At 35.8% G+C, this 16,648-nt stretch overlaps 1 protein-coding gene across 4 annotated transcripts in view; it reads left to right on the top strand.

The window, feature by feature from the left end:
* shank1 (SH3 and multiple ankyrin repeat domains 1) overlaps positions 1-16,648 on the top strand; it is a 91,309-nt gene that overhangs the window by 34,676 nt on the left and 39,985 nt on the right. For all 4 annotated transcript variants that reach the window (XM_089128526.1, XM_089128525.1, XM_089128527.1 and 1 more), the window contains 9 exons: positions 8,300-8,503; positions 10,167-10,238; positions 10,406-10,514; positions 11,815-11,969; positions 12,086-12,253; positions 14,353-14,469; positions 14,785-14,862; positions 15,523-15,589; positions 15,940-16,109. In XM_089128526.1, coding sequence (XP_088984652.1) covers positions 8,300-8,503; positions 10,167-10,238; positions 10,406-10,514; positions 11,815-11,969; positions 12,086-12,253; positions 14,353-14,469; positions 14,785-14,862; positions 15,523-15,589; positions 15,940-16,109 — 1,140 coding nt within the window. The remainder of the gene's footprint in view (positions 1-8,299; positions 8,504-10,166; positions 10,239-10,405; positions 10,515-11,814; positions 11,970-12,085; positions 12,254-14,352; positions 14,470-14,784; positions 14,863-15,522; positions 15,590-15,939; positions 16,110-16,648) is intronic.

Raw genomic sequence — 16,648 nt, 5'->3', positions numbered from 1 at the left:
GATAAATGACTCAAATGCTGCAATATAGCAATGCTTTAGGTCAGTATTAAAAACAGCTTTTAACATAATTTCATTTAATATAATTTGAATTAAATTAAAGTATCTTTATTTGAATTCTCCCTATCTATTTTCTCTATGCATGTTATTGATGTTATTCTGAACAATTCAGCCATGCAAATGTCTAATTTTTATTTTATTTTACCTATTCATTTTTAATCAAATTGGATCTTTCAGTGGAACAAACGACTTCTGCCCCTTTCTAACAATCGATCGCAAGCTCACAATCAGATCTTCCTTCATCCAATCAACAACCAACAACAGAACCAAGTTACCTCCCTACTTTGTTTTCTTTTTTTGATAATTCGTTTCACTCGGATGCGTCACATGGAAGAAAAGATCTGTTGCTTCTTCCGTTATATATTGCGAGTTTAAAGAATTTATTATTGATTGTCTGCAGTCAAGGAAGAAAGAAGGAAATCTTTCAGATTCTGTTTCATGTCTTTCTCTCTTATGTCTTCCTGATTTCTGTTTTGCCTCAAACCATGTTCTTTTGAGTCTCTCTCTCTCGCGCTCCGTTTCCTCTGTGTGGAGTAATATGTCCGTATAATCCCAGTACATTAGGCCTGCTCTACATACCAGCTAATTCACCCTCAATAAACTGCAATTGCTCGTTAATTGTGGTTTAATGAGTTCAGGGAGAGACAGCAGGTGCACAAACACAACTGAGCAAATGTAAGGCCGCGGGAATGCCCACTCAACCCGTAATACACTAAACGCTTTTGGACACAGATTTTACATCGGACATCAAAACAGTTTATCGTACAAATATCCTTGAAATCAAATATTGAAATGTATCAATATTACCACAAACTGCACAGGAGCTGCAAGCAAAATGATTAACATGACTGAATAGGAAAGCTGATCATTTTCTAAGTGTATGTGACTTTATTTAGTGGAACAGCTGGGTTGGCAGTGTGGGGCGCTGAACCCTGAGGGGCATCAGGGCAGTAACAGAGCAAACCTGCATCTCACACTCATTAACCACAGAGTCTGCCTGAAGAACTAGTGAGCGCTGAGAGCTGGGGGATACAGCAAAGAAGGAAAGATGGATTGGAGAAAGAGAGTGAGCAGGGTGGAAAGAGAATAGGACAGAAGTCAGGAAGCTGCAAAATAAATATTTATCAGTATTTTGTATATCATAACATCTTTAAAACAAAATATATCTACTGTACTTGATAACCAAACGCCCATAAAATAATATGATTTGTGTTCATATTCCAAAATTTGAGGTCAGTCAACTTCACTCTTCAGTTTTAAAGAGGTCTCCCACTGAATATAAGACTGCATTTATAACAGTAAAAATAAAATATAATTGTGATGGTAAAGCTGGAGTAAACCATTATTTCCCAGTTTCACACGATCCTTCAGAAATAATTATGATGATTTGATGCTCAAGATAATAAAATTTCTTATTATTATCATCAATGTTCTAAACATTTGTGATGCTTAATATTTTTTGAAAACCGTGATACATTTTTTTTTTTTTTTGCCAGGAATAATAAAAATTCGTTTGTAACAATGTTAGTCTTTATTGCCTTTTAATCAATATAACACATTCTTGCTAATTAAAAGTATTCTCTCTTTTTTTTCTTCCTTTTTTTTCATAAATATTACTGACCCCAAACTTTTGAATATATATATTAAATGTATTTCCATATTACTCCATTGGATTTACTTTTAAAGGGTTAGTTCACCCAAAATGAAATTTCTATCAGTAATGACTCACTCTCATGTTGTTCCAACCCTGTAAGACCTTCGCTTATCTTCAGAACACAAATTAAGATATTTTTGATGAAATCTGAGACCTTTCTGATCCCCACAGTAACACAACGACCACTTACAATTTTAAATGTTTCGACTTTATTACTACAGCGCTTCCGGGTTCTACGTCAGAACGCCGACGCAAATTGGCCAACGCTTTTCACGTGAGCACCACGACACATGCGTGTGATGCTGATGCAGGAGCCAGCCAATACAAAGCCGGCGTTTTGACGTAGAACCCGGAAGCAAAGAAATTCTTTTTTTAAGAAATTATTTTAAGAAATTCTTCAAAAAAGTCGTTATTTTTGTTTGTTTATTTTGCACACAAATTATTCTCGTCGCTTCATAACATTAAGGTTAACACCACTGTAGTCACTTGGACTATTTTCATGATATAGTCTTTACTACCTTTCTGGGCCTAGAAAGTAGTTGTTGCATTGCTGTCTATGGAGGGGTCAGAAAGCTCTCGCGGATTTCATCAAAAATATCCGTGAGAGATAAATAAATAAATCTGTGTTCCAAAGATAAACAAATGTCTTAAGGGTTCGGAACGACATGAGGGTGACTAATTTATGACATGAATTAAATTATGGGGTGAACTAACCCTTTAAGCATAAACCTCATTTAAATAAAATAAAAAATAAAAACTATGTAACAATAACAAAAATTCTCAGAATGATTTTTTTTTTATTCCAATGGAAGAGGAAATTGTGAAATTAAACTTTGTGGAACTTTTAAGACTAGATGTGAGTGGTCATTAAGATGGCAATGAAAGAGAGATAGAGGAGGAGGAGGCAGTGAAGGTTATTTCCCTATAGGTCTCATTAAAGACTACTAATCCCCCCTGCTCTTGCCCTGCAGAAACGGGCCTGAGAGAGCTGACGAAAAGAGAGCGAGAGAGAGAGACACACACACATTGAGGGTTACATCAAACAATGTACCAGTCACACATGAGTAAACAATTTAGTGATAGGATCATTCAGTGTCAAATCAACCACATTTTGGAAACTTCCCTAGCTCAAATTTTTGATTTTGTTGATATGGATATGTTTTTCTGTAAAAAGACAAACATAAATAGTGATGAAAGCCATAATATAAAACTCCATGGATATATTTTTACAGAGTAATTCATTATTTTGTATAGGGCGCGTCAAACTGACAATTTCACCAAATTTGGCGATTTGGAGCCAATTTACACAAAAATACTCAAAAATGAAGAGATGGCAAAATTAGAAAATTAGAAAGATGGCAGAATCATTCTTTTATATTTACACAGAGATTGGTTGATCTATTAATAAATCTGTTGACTTAAGCATTCTTTATTTCATTATATACCAACGGAGACAGTTCAAAAATGTATTGCTTAAGAAATATTAAAGATATCTTAATATCCTTTTAGATTCTGGTTCTTAAAGCTGCTGTCCTCAGTTTTTTCTCGCCCATCTCTGTTCAAAATCTGCAATTGCAGTTATTTGCTTAATTATAAATTTAACGCGAATTGTACTTCAACATGGCACAGCATGGATGAACACAATGTTTGAGGAGAGTGTGCAGCTGTCAGTCACCGTGCCGGTGTCTATACTGTCATTAAGAATCACAGATTATTATTTTTGGAAGTATGACCAACATACAAATTTTCACCGGAAAATGTCGTGTGAACAAGTAACATCCACTTTTGTTCTGGTTCTGACATTGCAGTAAATCGTGCAGATTAAATCTAACAGTCGATAATCATATCACGCAAAACCGTGTAAATTATACTTTGTTCTCAAATTATATTTTATTAAAAAATCGAAATCATTTAAATCAAAAATTTTAGCCGGGGACCCTCTGGTCGATTTGACATGGAATGACCCAATAACATAATGTAACATTTACATACATGGCCGTTTCAGATTACAGCAATGGTTGCCTTCTTTATCACTGGGGATAGTTAGTTTTATGAGCATAATTTCATGATAATATTGAAATGGTGGTCTCTCCATGATTAGCTCAGTTACTCATATCACAGTTGCAAAAAAAAAAAAAAAAACAAGTCACAAAAATATACTTTTTTTTTTACTGAGTGTCATGTAATTATTCGCTGATTTTAAGATGTCGTTCAGAGCTGCCCAGCCTTTTTTGAGTTTTCAGAAGTTAGTTGTTGCAACAAAACAGCAACCTAAAGCACAGGAGTATATCAACAACAACAGAATGACTCCAAGAGGCCCAGTCCTGACCCCAACTCAACTGCAATGCTTTGAAACGACTATAGGAGTGTGATTCACTCATGACATCCCAAGATTATCGCAGAGCTGAAACAGTTTTGTAAATTAGAATAGTGTAGGATTCCTCTTGACCTCCTGTGACTCTCTAAACCGCAGTAACAGGAAATGTTTGGAGGAGGTTATAGCTGGCAAAGGATTCGACCAAAATTGTTATTATTAAAACCATTATTAATACATTAATATTACATTTATTCTTACTTTTTTTGACCCTGCACTGTGAAGGTTTACATAATGTGTTCCAGTGTTGTTTGTTTAAGCAAAACTTGTTTGTGTTGATAAGATTAAATTTTATGAAAAATGTAGCCCTACAGTTGCCCTACACACTTGATTTCTGTTCAGACTTATCCAGAGTAAGGTTAAAAAAATCAGACTTTGTACTTCTGCTCTATTTCAGTTCACTTCTGTATTCTAGTAGTCTGAGATTGTGACCATATCTCTCAGTTTTTCTCCGGCCTGAAAACAGCCGGCCCATCAACAAATAGAGGGCGGGCTGAGAGCCGTGACGTAGACGCTAAAGTGCCGAGCTTAAGATTGTATTTTAGGTTGGGGAAATCGAAAACTACCGCAGATATAGAGACACGGGATGCAATTCGTTCTGTTGGGGAGTTTGTTTAAAACTGAAAGTAGATTATATCATCTGGTCATGGAATCTATTTTTCTTGTGTTTGTTGTTAAATTGCTGTTGTGGCATTTCGAGTTGCATTACCATGAAGAGAATACATAAATAAATGAAATGAAATATTCCCGGCATTTGCAAACTGAAGCCCGTACAAGAAAAGTGTTTGTTAAACATTTTGAATGGACTACAAGTAACCCCAACCCTCCCACCCTAAATGTTGTACCTCTTGAAACCAATCTTAATGAGATGAGTATAGAGAGAAAGAATATGAATCAAAGTAATGGATTCAAAACAGAATATTAACTAAAGAACTGAGAAAAACAAGTATGAAAATCGCTGGGAGGGAGGGAAGAGGGAAAAGTGAGGGAAAGATGTAAGTCTTAAACAGAATCTTGATCAACAAACCCTTTAGACGGTGATGCAAGCAAGGACATTTTAGGTACATTTTTTTTAATTAAATAATCTGTTTGGAACCATTATCTATAAAATGTTCCTCAACACATCACGTTTATTGTCAGTGGGGAAAAAAGAGGACAGTATTATGAAGAAGGCTTTGGTTTGGATCTGAAAAGAATGGCTCCTAGATTAACGCTAAATTACTGTAATTAGATATCATTATAATAAATCATTTTCCAGGATGATTATCATCATTCCAACAAAATTATTCACAAGGGTACAAATGAACACACATTTGCATCTGTGTCGTGTGCCTTTTAAAAAAAAAAATATATATATATAATAATAATAAATTATAATAATTTGCGTCGTGTGCATAGTGTTAAAATGATAGTTTACCAATGAAAATTCTGTCATTATTCACTAACCCTCATTTTTGTTTCATTCCTGTACGGCTTTTAGTCTTTCATGAAAAACGCAGAGATGTTGTGAAGAATGTTCACACTGTTTCTTTCCATTCAGTTAAAGCGTCCAGTGCCAAAAATTAAATGAATAAATAAAGCACCATAAAAGTAGTCCAAAGGATTTGTGTGCTACAGTATATTCAATGTCTTACACATGACATACTATAAAGTAGGTGAAAAACAGTATGTGACAAACGAAGTGTCCAAATTCACGGTACTCAAAAAAAGAGCAGGCAAAATGCAAAAAGATTCTGAAGTGTGCATTTGATGAACATTTTACTACCCCATGAGGCCATGGGAGAGGATTTGTGAATGGAAGTGAAATAATGTGATGCTGGTAGGTCACATGATAAAGACAACATGGCGAATGTATGTTCAGATTACAGTCATACTACAATCATACTATATAGAACTTACTTTTTTAGCAGCAGTCGTTAAAAATTATTTATTCAAAATCAGTACCTACTCAAGAGAGTATGCGATTTCGGACAAAGCCATCATCTTTTGGGGAGGGGAGGGGAGGGGAGGGGAGGGGGGGCACACGTACACGAAGTGCACATACACTGAAACACGCACACCATACCATAGCGCACCAAGGGACTGCTGAGATGTTTCTATGGCAACCTGCAGCTTGCTCCACTAATGAACTGGTCGCCATGGTGATGGGGATTGGCTGTGCGCAAAGTGAGAGACAGAATAACAGAGGGAGGAAGAATTTTCACACTTCTTTGTGCTGCTGAACACACACACACACACACACATTCAAGAGGAACATGGTAGAGAAAGCAGGAAACTGACTGTTTAAGACTTAAACCCTAAAAACATGCATGGACCAATCACAGCAACTCCTCAAGGTCAGAGGATGGGATTTGAATCAAACCCCCCGCTGCAGGGCTGTTCCATTTTCACAGTTCCTGGAACAGTGCTGCTGTCCTAAAATCCTGCCTGAGCAGCTTGAAGCTAACATGTTCCCTAGCCTGGAGCTAGTGCTCAAGCTTGGAGGCTGCAAGGAGTTTTAGTCAATGTCACAGCAAGAACCGTACAGAATTCCTGATATTCCTAATAATCAACTATAATGGCACCTGAGCAGGCTATGAATTATAGCTATTACTACTGGCTAATTAATCAATTAGCATTGCCATTTGGCACTACCAGTGTGACCAAAGACTCAAATGATATGGCCAGTTGCTGGTCAAGGAACGGCTAATCGGACAAGCAGTATGGCAAGCCGTTTTAACATTTAATCCTTAAAACCTACTAGTATCTATTTTCATGATATTAGTACGCATTTTATATATATATATATATATATATATATATATATATATATATATATATATATATATATATATATATATATATATATATACATATATATATATTCCATTATGTACTAGTGCTTATTCTTTAGATATAGTGCCTTTTTAAAAGATATTAGTTGTTATTCATTAAGTTCTTATTCAATAGATATTAGTACCTATTTGTTAGATACTAGTATTTATTATTCCAAATGTTACTATTAAGATTTTTTATTATACTCGTAAGATTTTTAATTGAACTACGCTGGTTTTTCTGACTAGTCTAATCATAAGACGTGTTACTAGGCACTTACTAGTTACAATTAAAACATATACTACTGTCTAATAAATAAGTACTAGAACCCAATGAATAACTGTATCTATTAAATAGGTACTAGTATTGCATGAAAAGTATTGTATACAATAAATAAGTACTATAGCAAATAATGAATACTTATTAGAAATATTTTAAAAGATTCTAGTCAATATTGGAATAATTACTTTATACTTAACAAGTTTGGTGTAATTAAATACTAGACACTATTGGAATAAGTACCTAAAAATAAGCATATTTAATGAATAGGCACTAGTACCTAAAAAATAAGCATGTGTTGCTAATGAATAAGTACTAGTACTTAATGGAATAGATACTAGATACTAGCATGAAATAGATATTAGTAGGTCTTGAGGATTGAATGTTAAAACGGCTTGCCATACAAGCAGTGCTGTTTTACTGTCAATGCCTAGTTTCACCTGAGTGAATCACAATGTCTCCCTCTAGTGCACACGGGACAGAACAGGTTTTTCCACCTCTTCAGGGTCAATAGGGATAAATAGGGTCCGCTTTTTGTAGTTATTATTAATTAATGAAAAAATAAGTATATTTATTAATATGTAATAAAATGTGAAATATATCAAAATAAAAACTTAATTATAATTTTAAAAAATACAAAACATTTGTTCAAATGTTTGGTGTCATTTTTAAAAGATTTTTGGATGCATTAAATTGATCAAAAGTGCAAGTAAAGAAATTAGTAAAGTTACTAAACATTTAAAATAAATGCTGTTTTTTTTTTACTTTTTTCATCAAAGAATCCTGGGGGAAAATTTATTTTCTGTATTTTCATGGTTTTCACAAAAATATTAAGCAGAACAACTAATTTCAAGAGAATTGGAAATAGAAAATGGTTAAATTGTAATAATATTTCACAATATTGCTGTTTTATCAATTAATCATAGAGACAATAAAAAAAAACAATAATAAAAAAAAATCGAATCAATCCCAAAACCTTGATAGGCAGTGTCAATATTTTAACTTGAAATGTAATATCATTGTAATATATAATTATTATTTTAATATAATATAATATTATATAATAAAATGCAAATAGCTGTTCATCTTACAGTCATTTCCCCCCCTGTCTATCTCTGTAGAAGTGTCTGAGGTTCAATCCTGATGCAACCGTATGGAAGGCGAAGCAGCAGGTGTTGTGTAGTCTAACCGAATCCCTAAGGGATGTTTTAAACTATGGCCTTTTCCAACCTGCGACTGACGGGCATGATGCCAAGTTCCTGGAGGAAGAGAGGCCGCTCCGCGAGTACCCACAATCCTTTGAGAAAGGAGTACCCTACCTGGAGGTACCCTTCCTTTTATTCTCCTCTTCATTTTATCAATATTTTCTAACTTTTTTCTTTTTACTCTTGTTCCATAATTGAATGTTAATGTTGGTGCTAGGAAACTGCTGCTTCAAATTGTTTGTTGCCTAGGTGATTATAATTCTTTAAGCAGCTTCTCTGGTAACTATGAATCCTAATAACCCTTAAATGGTTTAATAGAGATTTGTCTTGCACTGAAAAAGATTCAAATGTTTTTTATTATTATTTGTAGAGCACAGGGTAATTACTATTATACAACAATAGGCAACTCAAAGTCTAATTAATTCACAAGAAGCCAAGCCCTTTTCATTTGAAGTTGATATTTTCTTTTCAATCTGATACCAAATGCTTCTACCAGGGCCTATAAATAATGACACCTCTATTGTAAATCTACTTAAAAGCCATACTTTTTAATATTTACCACAGAAAGTATATAGCTTATATAGCAAATTAATGCTTTATTTTTTATTAACAACAATTCAACTCAACAATTCAATTCATTACAGAATATGAATAACAACTTAATTTAAGTTTTTCAACCTTTTTGATGTTCTGTATTGTTTCCCAATTTAGTTTAGGTTTCCTTGGTCCCTGATCATGTCCCTGTTTGTTTCTGTGATTAATTATCATCAGCTTTAGATTATGTAGTTCCTGATTATCCCCTGCATATATACTCTCTGTTCTGTATAGTCCTTTGTTGATTATTGTTTATGCCTACTTCGATGGTTGTGTTTCTAGTGTTCTCCTGAGTGTTTGTCTTTAACTCTTTCCCCACCGTTGACGGAAATTTCATACTTTTCTGAATACTGAAACTGCAGATCAAAAGACATGTATAGAAGAAGCAAAAATAGTGATAGCATATGTTAGCAGATGCATATGTAAAATAACATGATCATCAACACTTGATCAAACAGCAAAAATCAAAAAGTTACTGAATGAAATATCGACCTACAATGAGCTATTGAACTATGAAGCTTTTGGGGTGTTGATGGACTACTCTATCTATGTTTTGATTATCGTTCCCTTATGTTAGAGACAGCTACTGAGTCCTTTCCCTGAGCCAGCATGAGGACGCACCTTCCAGGAGGGGGGAGTACTGTCACGATTGTGTACTGTTTCCCTACTCTGTTTAGTTTTTGGTTACCTTGGTTCCTAATTATGCCGCAGTTTGTTTCTGTGATAAACTGTCATCAGCGGCATCTTATTCAGTCCCCCTGCATATATACTCTCTGTTCAGTTTCTGATTTTTGTCATTAAAGATTGTTCTAGTTCTAGTCTTTACAGTATTTATTATTTTTTAAATTGGCTTTTATTTTTATATTTTCAACATTTGTTTAACTAGTTGCCACGGTAATATTTATAAATGTCCAGTTTAAAAAAAAAAAAAATTTCATTTAATATTTATTTCAGCTTTATTCGAATCACCTAAAACTTTTTTTTAATATAGTTTTAGTTAAAGTTACTGTTATCTGATATACACAACCATACTATGCAAGGAAGTGTCCATAAATTAATTGTGCCATTTTATGAATGAACCCTCCTTATTGTACATTAGTATAAACATGTAACTGATGAAAGGCGTTGAAGTTTTTTGGGCAGCTCTCAGTTATCTTTCTTTCTCTAATTTTGATTTACTTTCACACAGTTCCGCTACAAAACCAGGGTGTACAAACAGACAAATCTAGATGAGAAACAGCTGGCCAAACTACACACTAAGGTAGGCATCGCCACAGAAATCATCTTACTCTTGGTTGTAAACAGAAATATATAGTGAACATTCACGGGGTGCTACTTGCGTGTGTGTTAAAAACGATAAGTAGCTTATCCTCAGGTCTCTGGTGAGAAAAGCTGTGAGTGAGCCATGAATTGTGTCTCCCTCTACAGGCCAGTCTGAAGAAGTTAATGGACTGCATACAGACCGGAGCTGCGGATAAGGTAGCCAAACTTATAGACAAAGGACTTGACCCCAACTACCACGACCCTGATACAGGAGGTGAGGTGTCAAGCACTACGCTGTTACTTCCTGTGAGAGTTAATGAACATCCTATTAGTGCAGCTGCCTGAATAATGAATTACTGCCAGCAGAGCATAAACTGGCCCACACATGCTATATGCTTATGGAAATAGGGATGCGTGAATATTCAATGAGTGTTTACACGGACGAACATTTGCATCTTCTCAAGCGACCCATGCAGTTTCTAACAAAAGTCATCTGGAGTTTGAATTATGCAACAAAAGCGTAAGGTTGACGTTAGACTCAGCGGCTGCTCCCCAAACAAACAAACAAACAAAACACAAAATGGCTCTTGGACTGTTTAATGAGATGAGACTATTACTGCAGCTCAGTGGTTCAGTTTATTGTGTGTCAACAAAGGAAAACCACTGATTAATTCGAATGTACGTAACAGGGCGTGTTTTATGGCATATAAATATTTTTTAGTGCTGTTGAGCTAGAGACGTGGCCAGGGCCAGTCATGCCGTGAAAGTCATATGGACCAGATGACGATGCAGAGTAATATCAGTGTGCGTTTGCAGCAGAGTGTGTCGTGCCAGACGGCCACCTTGAGTGTTGTTCACAGCTTGTGTCGTCTGCGTTGTCACAGAGTTGATGTTGTGCTTGCCACGCTGACAGTCACTTCTCAAAGCAGACCCCGCTGACGTGGAGAGAGAACTGATGCACTTTTTTCAACCACTAGGGGGCTGATCTGGAAAACTATGATATTATGTTGCATTTAAAGTCATAGTTTACCTAAAAATGAAAATTATGTTGTTCCTAAACTTACTGCATTTTTTTTCTGTAGAACACAAAAGGAAATATTTTAAATAATGTATTGAGAAATATCATAAAGCTGTTAACCACTGCAAACGAATTATTGAGTTGAACTAGAAATCTGGATCAGATTGTCTGTTCAATCTGATATTACAGCTTCTCACATCATCATCAACAACAAAAAATCCAAATAACGTACTTCCACATTGTTTGTAGCCAATTATGCATTTTTCTGATTGATACATAATTAATCATTGGTGTGTGTATGTACTTAAATGTATTTGAGGACAAATATGTACCCAGAAGATAGGTAAATATGACAAAACTTCATTTTTTTTTTTTAAAGAATATACAAATAAATAAATAAATGTTTTGTTTATGTTTTTGGGGTGTGGGTTAACTGTATATAAAATTAATAGAAGTCTATGCAATGTTCTCATTTAAGCAGATAAATAAAGTCAAGTAAACGTGTTTGTGTGTGTGTGTGTGTGTGTGTGTGTGTGTGTGTGTGTGTGTGTGGCAGAGACCCCACTCACTCTGGCCGTGCAGACTGAGTCGGGTGGAGGGGAGAACATCAGGGTGTTGGTGATGGGTGGAGCTCACATTGACTTTAGGGCAAAGGATGGCTTGACTCCTCTCCACAAGGCTGTCAGAGCACATGGACACACTGCCCTACTGGTAACATACAAACCACAACAGAATCTCAGTCTCACAATTGGGATGAAATTATGCTCATAATTAAATATTAATATTTAAATCTACCCATCTGGTTTCTTTTTTTCTTTTTTTTTTAGACGCTGTTGTCTTTGGGGGCATCTCCTGATTATAAGGACCGCCGTGGGCTCACACCTCTTTACCACACTGTGCTGATAGGGGGCGACACCTCCTGCTGCGAGACCCTCCTGTACCACAGAGCCAAGCTGGGGCTCCGTGATGAGAATGGCTGGGACGAGACCCATCAGGTACAAAGAAATGCTGAGAATACTGTGTGTGATAGAGGAAACACGTGCCATTTCATAATAGTCAGTGAGTGTTAATTTAAACATACATTTTTTTTTCTTCCATTTTTTTAAATTTAGATTTTCAGTGATTTCTCTACTGATAAAACAATTTTATAGTTCTTTCAAAAACATTGAACAAAACCCCAAACTTTTCTTCCATTATTTTATTGTCCCAGCTTTTTTCAAGTACCTCCACAGTACCTTCGTTTGTAAGACTCATGTACTTTTTCACAGAGAGTAACCAGAGAAACATGTTCTTTTTGACCCATATTATATTAGATTTCATTTAGCATTTAAGTTTTTATATTATTATGGATATTATTACAATGAAAACTACTATAATACAGTAATCCAGTGGGTGAAAAACAGACTGCTCCCTTTAAAAAGTGACCTAAGCTTTTTTTTTTTTTTTTGCCATTCAAGTTGAAAATCATTCAGAAACTTTCTCAGAGAAAGTCCTTATGGGCTTTTTGACTTGGTATTTGAATGAAATCCAGAGTAAATGTTTAACAAAAGTAAAGTCATTTGCAGTCTTCAAATTCAATAATCATCAAATCTAAAAACGTAAATTTGACGCACATAAATGAAATACATACATAATCAGGGGCGGAGTGGGACCAAAACATCTACCGGGAAATTTCGTAGACCACCGCCCCTCATCGCCAGCACGATTTTAATAGCCGATAGCATTTACAGTTTTACTGATTTAAAAGGAACTTCGTTGTACTATGCTGGAGTAAAGTTCATAAATGGTCGTTCTTTCCCATTGTAATTTCTAAAACTATGTTGGGAGGACTCTGTGCCTCTAGGGGGGTTCGGGGGCATGCTCCCCCGCAAGAAAATTTTGGACATTTTAAGGTTAAATGCATCAATCTCGTGCTCTCTGAGAGATCGAAATTAAGAGCTTCAACCCATGAACTGCTCGTTGAACAAAGAAAAAACATTAATTTGTACCAGGACAATAAAGAGGGCTCAAACATCTTTTTAGTTATGAGAGTCTCAGTCTGCATTACATTATCAATGGTGTTTTAGGATGCCAAACAATTACTATAATAATGTAATAATGATTTATAATTATTCCTATGACGTACTGTAAAATCCATTTAGCCTATAAATGTACTATGTAGATGAAAATGAGTATTTCAAAAGTATATTTTAACCCACGTTACACTGTAATATAGGAAAATGAAAATACTTTTGTCGTAATTCCTTCACTTGCAATAAATAAACCCTTGAGCTTTTATTTAGGAGAAAACACCAGACCATGATGATCGCGTGAGCAAAGTAATCACGCAGCACAAACTGGATGCTATTCTAATGTCAGTTATTATAATGGCGCAACGCCATATCATGGTTTCAATTTTAGTTCGTTGGCAAAATATAACGCTAGAGACCTTAATGTTAGGTTTTACATTTTACATATTTACATATGTGTTAGGAAAAGGGAGAAGAGAGAGTTCGGCAAAAGGCGGATTCGAACTCGCGTTCAGCGCGTCAAAAGCTGCATTCAAGCACTTCAAGCTGTAAAGACAGGCACTTGCTGCAAATATATGCTCCGTTATAGAAAATGTAAAAAAAAATTATTTCTTCCCTTAGCTTGGGCCCCAAGTGCACATGGCGAACTTCCAATAAATACATTTTATCAGACCGGCCCTCGCGGCCTCGAAACACTACCGGCCCACCGGGAAAACTCCCGACTCTCCCGATTGCCACTCCGCTACTGTACATAATACAAACATAGGTATAGGCAACAGAGAGTACCACTGGTTGAGATTCTCTGCTGAGTCTTTGTCCTCTCTTTGTGCTTTTGTTCATTTCCATATCTATTTTGATTCTTTCGTTCTCTTCCTCTCACTCACACATTCACTGCAGTGTTAATTAGCAAAGGTGTCTGTTCTGACAATGTATAAAATCTATTCTTCTCTCCCTCTTCTTCCTTCATGTCAAATTACTGATTTTGACTCTTCCTATCCACTTCTCTTTTTTCCCCCTCCTCTCTGAACGATTCTGTGGATCCTTTATCCATCATTTTCCCTCTCTCTCTCCCTCTCTCTCTCCAGGCTTGTCAAAATGGGAACTCTCAACACTTGGAGCACCTACTTTTTTATGGTGCAGATTCCTCATCCCAGAATGCCTCAGGAAACACTGCCCTGCATATATGTGCATTATATAACAAGGTATAACTGCTGGTCTAGACAAATATTAAAATCCAAAAAATGTCCATCTTACATCAGCATGATTTTTTCTGCTTGTTACTGCTGGTTTGGTGCCATGCTCTTCATCCTCAAAACTAAAGCCATGCTTTTCACTGGTAAAGCTGGTAGCATGGTTTTTCTAGCGATGCTTTAAGTTCCCTGTGAAGATATTATTATTGTACAAGTGATATATTTACTGTGGTGATAAACTTTTATGAATAGTTTTTACTATATTTTATGGCCTGCATCAGATGTCTTCAATGTCTTGTGGCTGTTATTGGCTAATTCTTCTTTTAGGAGAGCTGTGCCCGAATTCTGTTGTATCGAGGAGCCAATAAGGACACAAAGAATAACAGTGGGCAGACCCCCTTCCAGGTAATTATTAGACTGTCACTTGCACGCAAACCGAACACCAACAAACACTCTTCCAGCCTGATGCTGTTTATATACTTAAAGTTATCTTGAAGTGACAAATGTATTTTTTGGATATTAAATACATCCTTCAGTTCCTGTTAGATATGCAGAGATCACTCTACAGTAGCATAATAATAATACTTATAATGTGCAAGATGATGTAAATGTCATAATTCTGTAGGCTTATTTAGTCCACGTGTCTGATTGATGGCAAAACTGGTGAAAAAAAAACTCTTTTTTGGAGTCTTTATGATCAAAGTTTTAAAATGAGATGTTTTGTTGTGCTTGTAAACACAGATTGATTTTTGCACTTCCATCTGGTGTTGCTAGTGGCACAGAATTGACACATTTCTCTTGCTGTTTTGTAGTTTGTAGAGTGTTATCGTGAAGCATTTTTGTATGCTATGCGAGTCCCAGGTGGAGTGAAGCTGCAGCGAGCCAAAATAGTTTTACTTAACCTCAGCCATCTCCACAGACCCAGCTGTGACTGTGATCATGTGTTTGTGTTTAATATGGAGGAAAGTGTGTGTGCTTGTTTAATATTATGTTATTCCCAAGCCTTGCGTCATTGTGCGTCATTCACAGATGCAAATATTAAGCGTGTGAGAACTTCTTTTCTAGGTGGCTGTGATGTCTGGCCATTTTGAGCTGGGAGAAATCATTAAAAACCATCGAGAATCAGACGTAGGTAAGGAGCGGAGATTTATTTTGGTTGTGCCTGTATTTTTATTCTGTTATATAATTGATTTGCCCTGCAAACTGTGTGACATTTGGGGCTTGATACTTTTGTCTCTCTTTAGCTGTGTAGTGATTCACACAGTCCCTAAGCAGTGTTCACTGCTCCTAATACACTCAGCAGGGGAAATGTTAAAGTTCACATTTTTTTTTAATGCTTTGCAACCTCATCAAACACAGACGATACATGCATATATTATGAAGTCTATTTCGCAGGACAGTATTGGGGCAATTGGAGTGTACTTCTGTCTCTTGCATCTCTTCTCTCTCTTTATTACTATTTCTCTCCTAATTTGATGTCAGTTCCCTTTTTGGAGTCTCCGAAGTATGCCCCCCAGAGGAGGGAGAGTTCACGTACTCTTGGATTGCCCCATCCTCACCCTTTCCTGCGAGCCAACAGTGACAACAGCATGAACGTACCAGACTGGATCGCCTTTCCCAATGCTGCTGGATCGAACATTGTCTCTGTGCAGGTCATTTGTGTGTGTGTGTGTGTGCGTGTGTGTGTTTTCCCCCCCACCAAAATGTGTGTATTCACCATTCAACCTTTGAAAGGTAGTATATAATTAGTAATATAAAGTATTTTTTTTAGTGAATATAAAAAATGTGTAAAATGTGAAAATTATACTTTTTAATTAAATAAAAAAGCTATTCATTACCATTCCTGTTCATCTCAATGGGATTTAAGGAACTAACTGGGTCATACTAACCAGCCAAAACTTAAGATATTTTGTTTGACACTGTGTACAGCATAGACGTTGGCACAGCCACCCCATCTCCCTGCCCGCCCCCTAAATTCACATAAGGATTCAGTTAGGATTATGCATTAAACATTTGAATTGTTTATTAATAAACTAGTGTTTTCTGTTATTTTTTGGTTCATTTATGAGACATGCTCCAGTTCACGCACCACCACCTCTGTTTCTTAATTATATTGTTTACAGTATTTGCTTCTTGTTTATTAATCTAGTCAATTTGTTGATGAAAACATTGATTAAAATGAAGATACAAT

Source organism: Pimephales promelas, chromosome 3 (genome assembly GCF_988280905.1).
Source record: "Pimephales promelas chromosome 3, fPimPro1.hap1.1, whole genome shotgun sequence".
Taxonomy (NCBI): Eukaryota; Metazoa; Chordata; class Actinopteri; order Cypriniformes; family Leuciscidae; genus Pimephales; species Pimephales promelas.
Note: the sequence above shows the minus strand (reverse complement) of the source record. Positions and strands in the feature narration are given on the sequence as shown.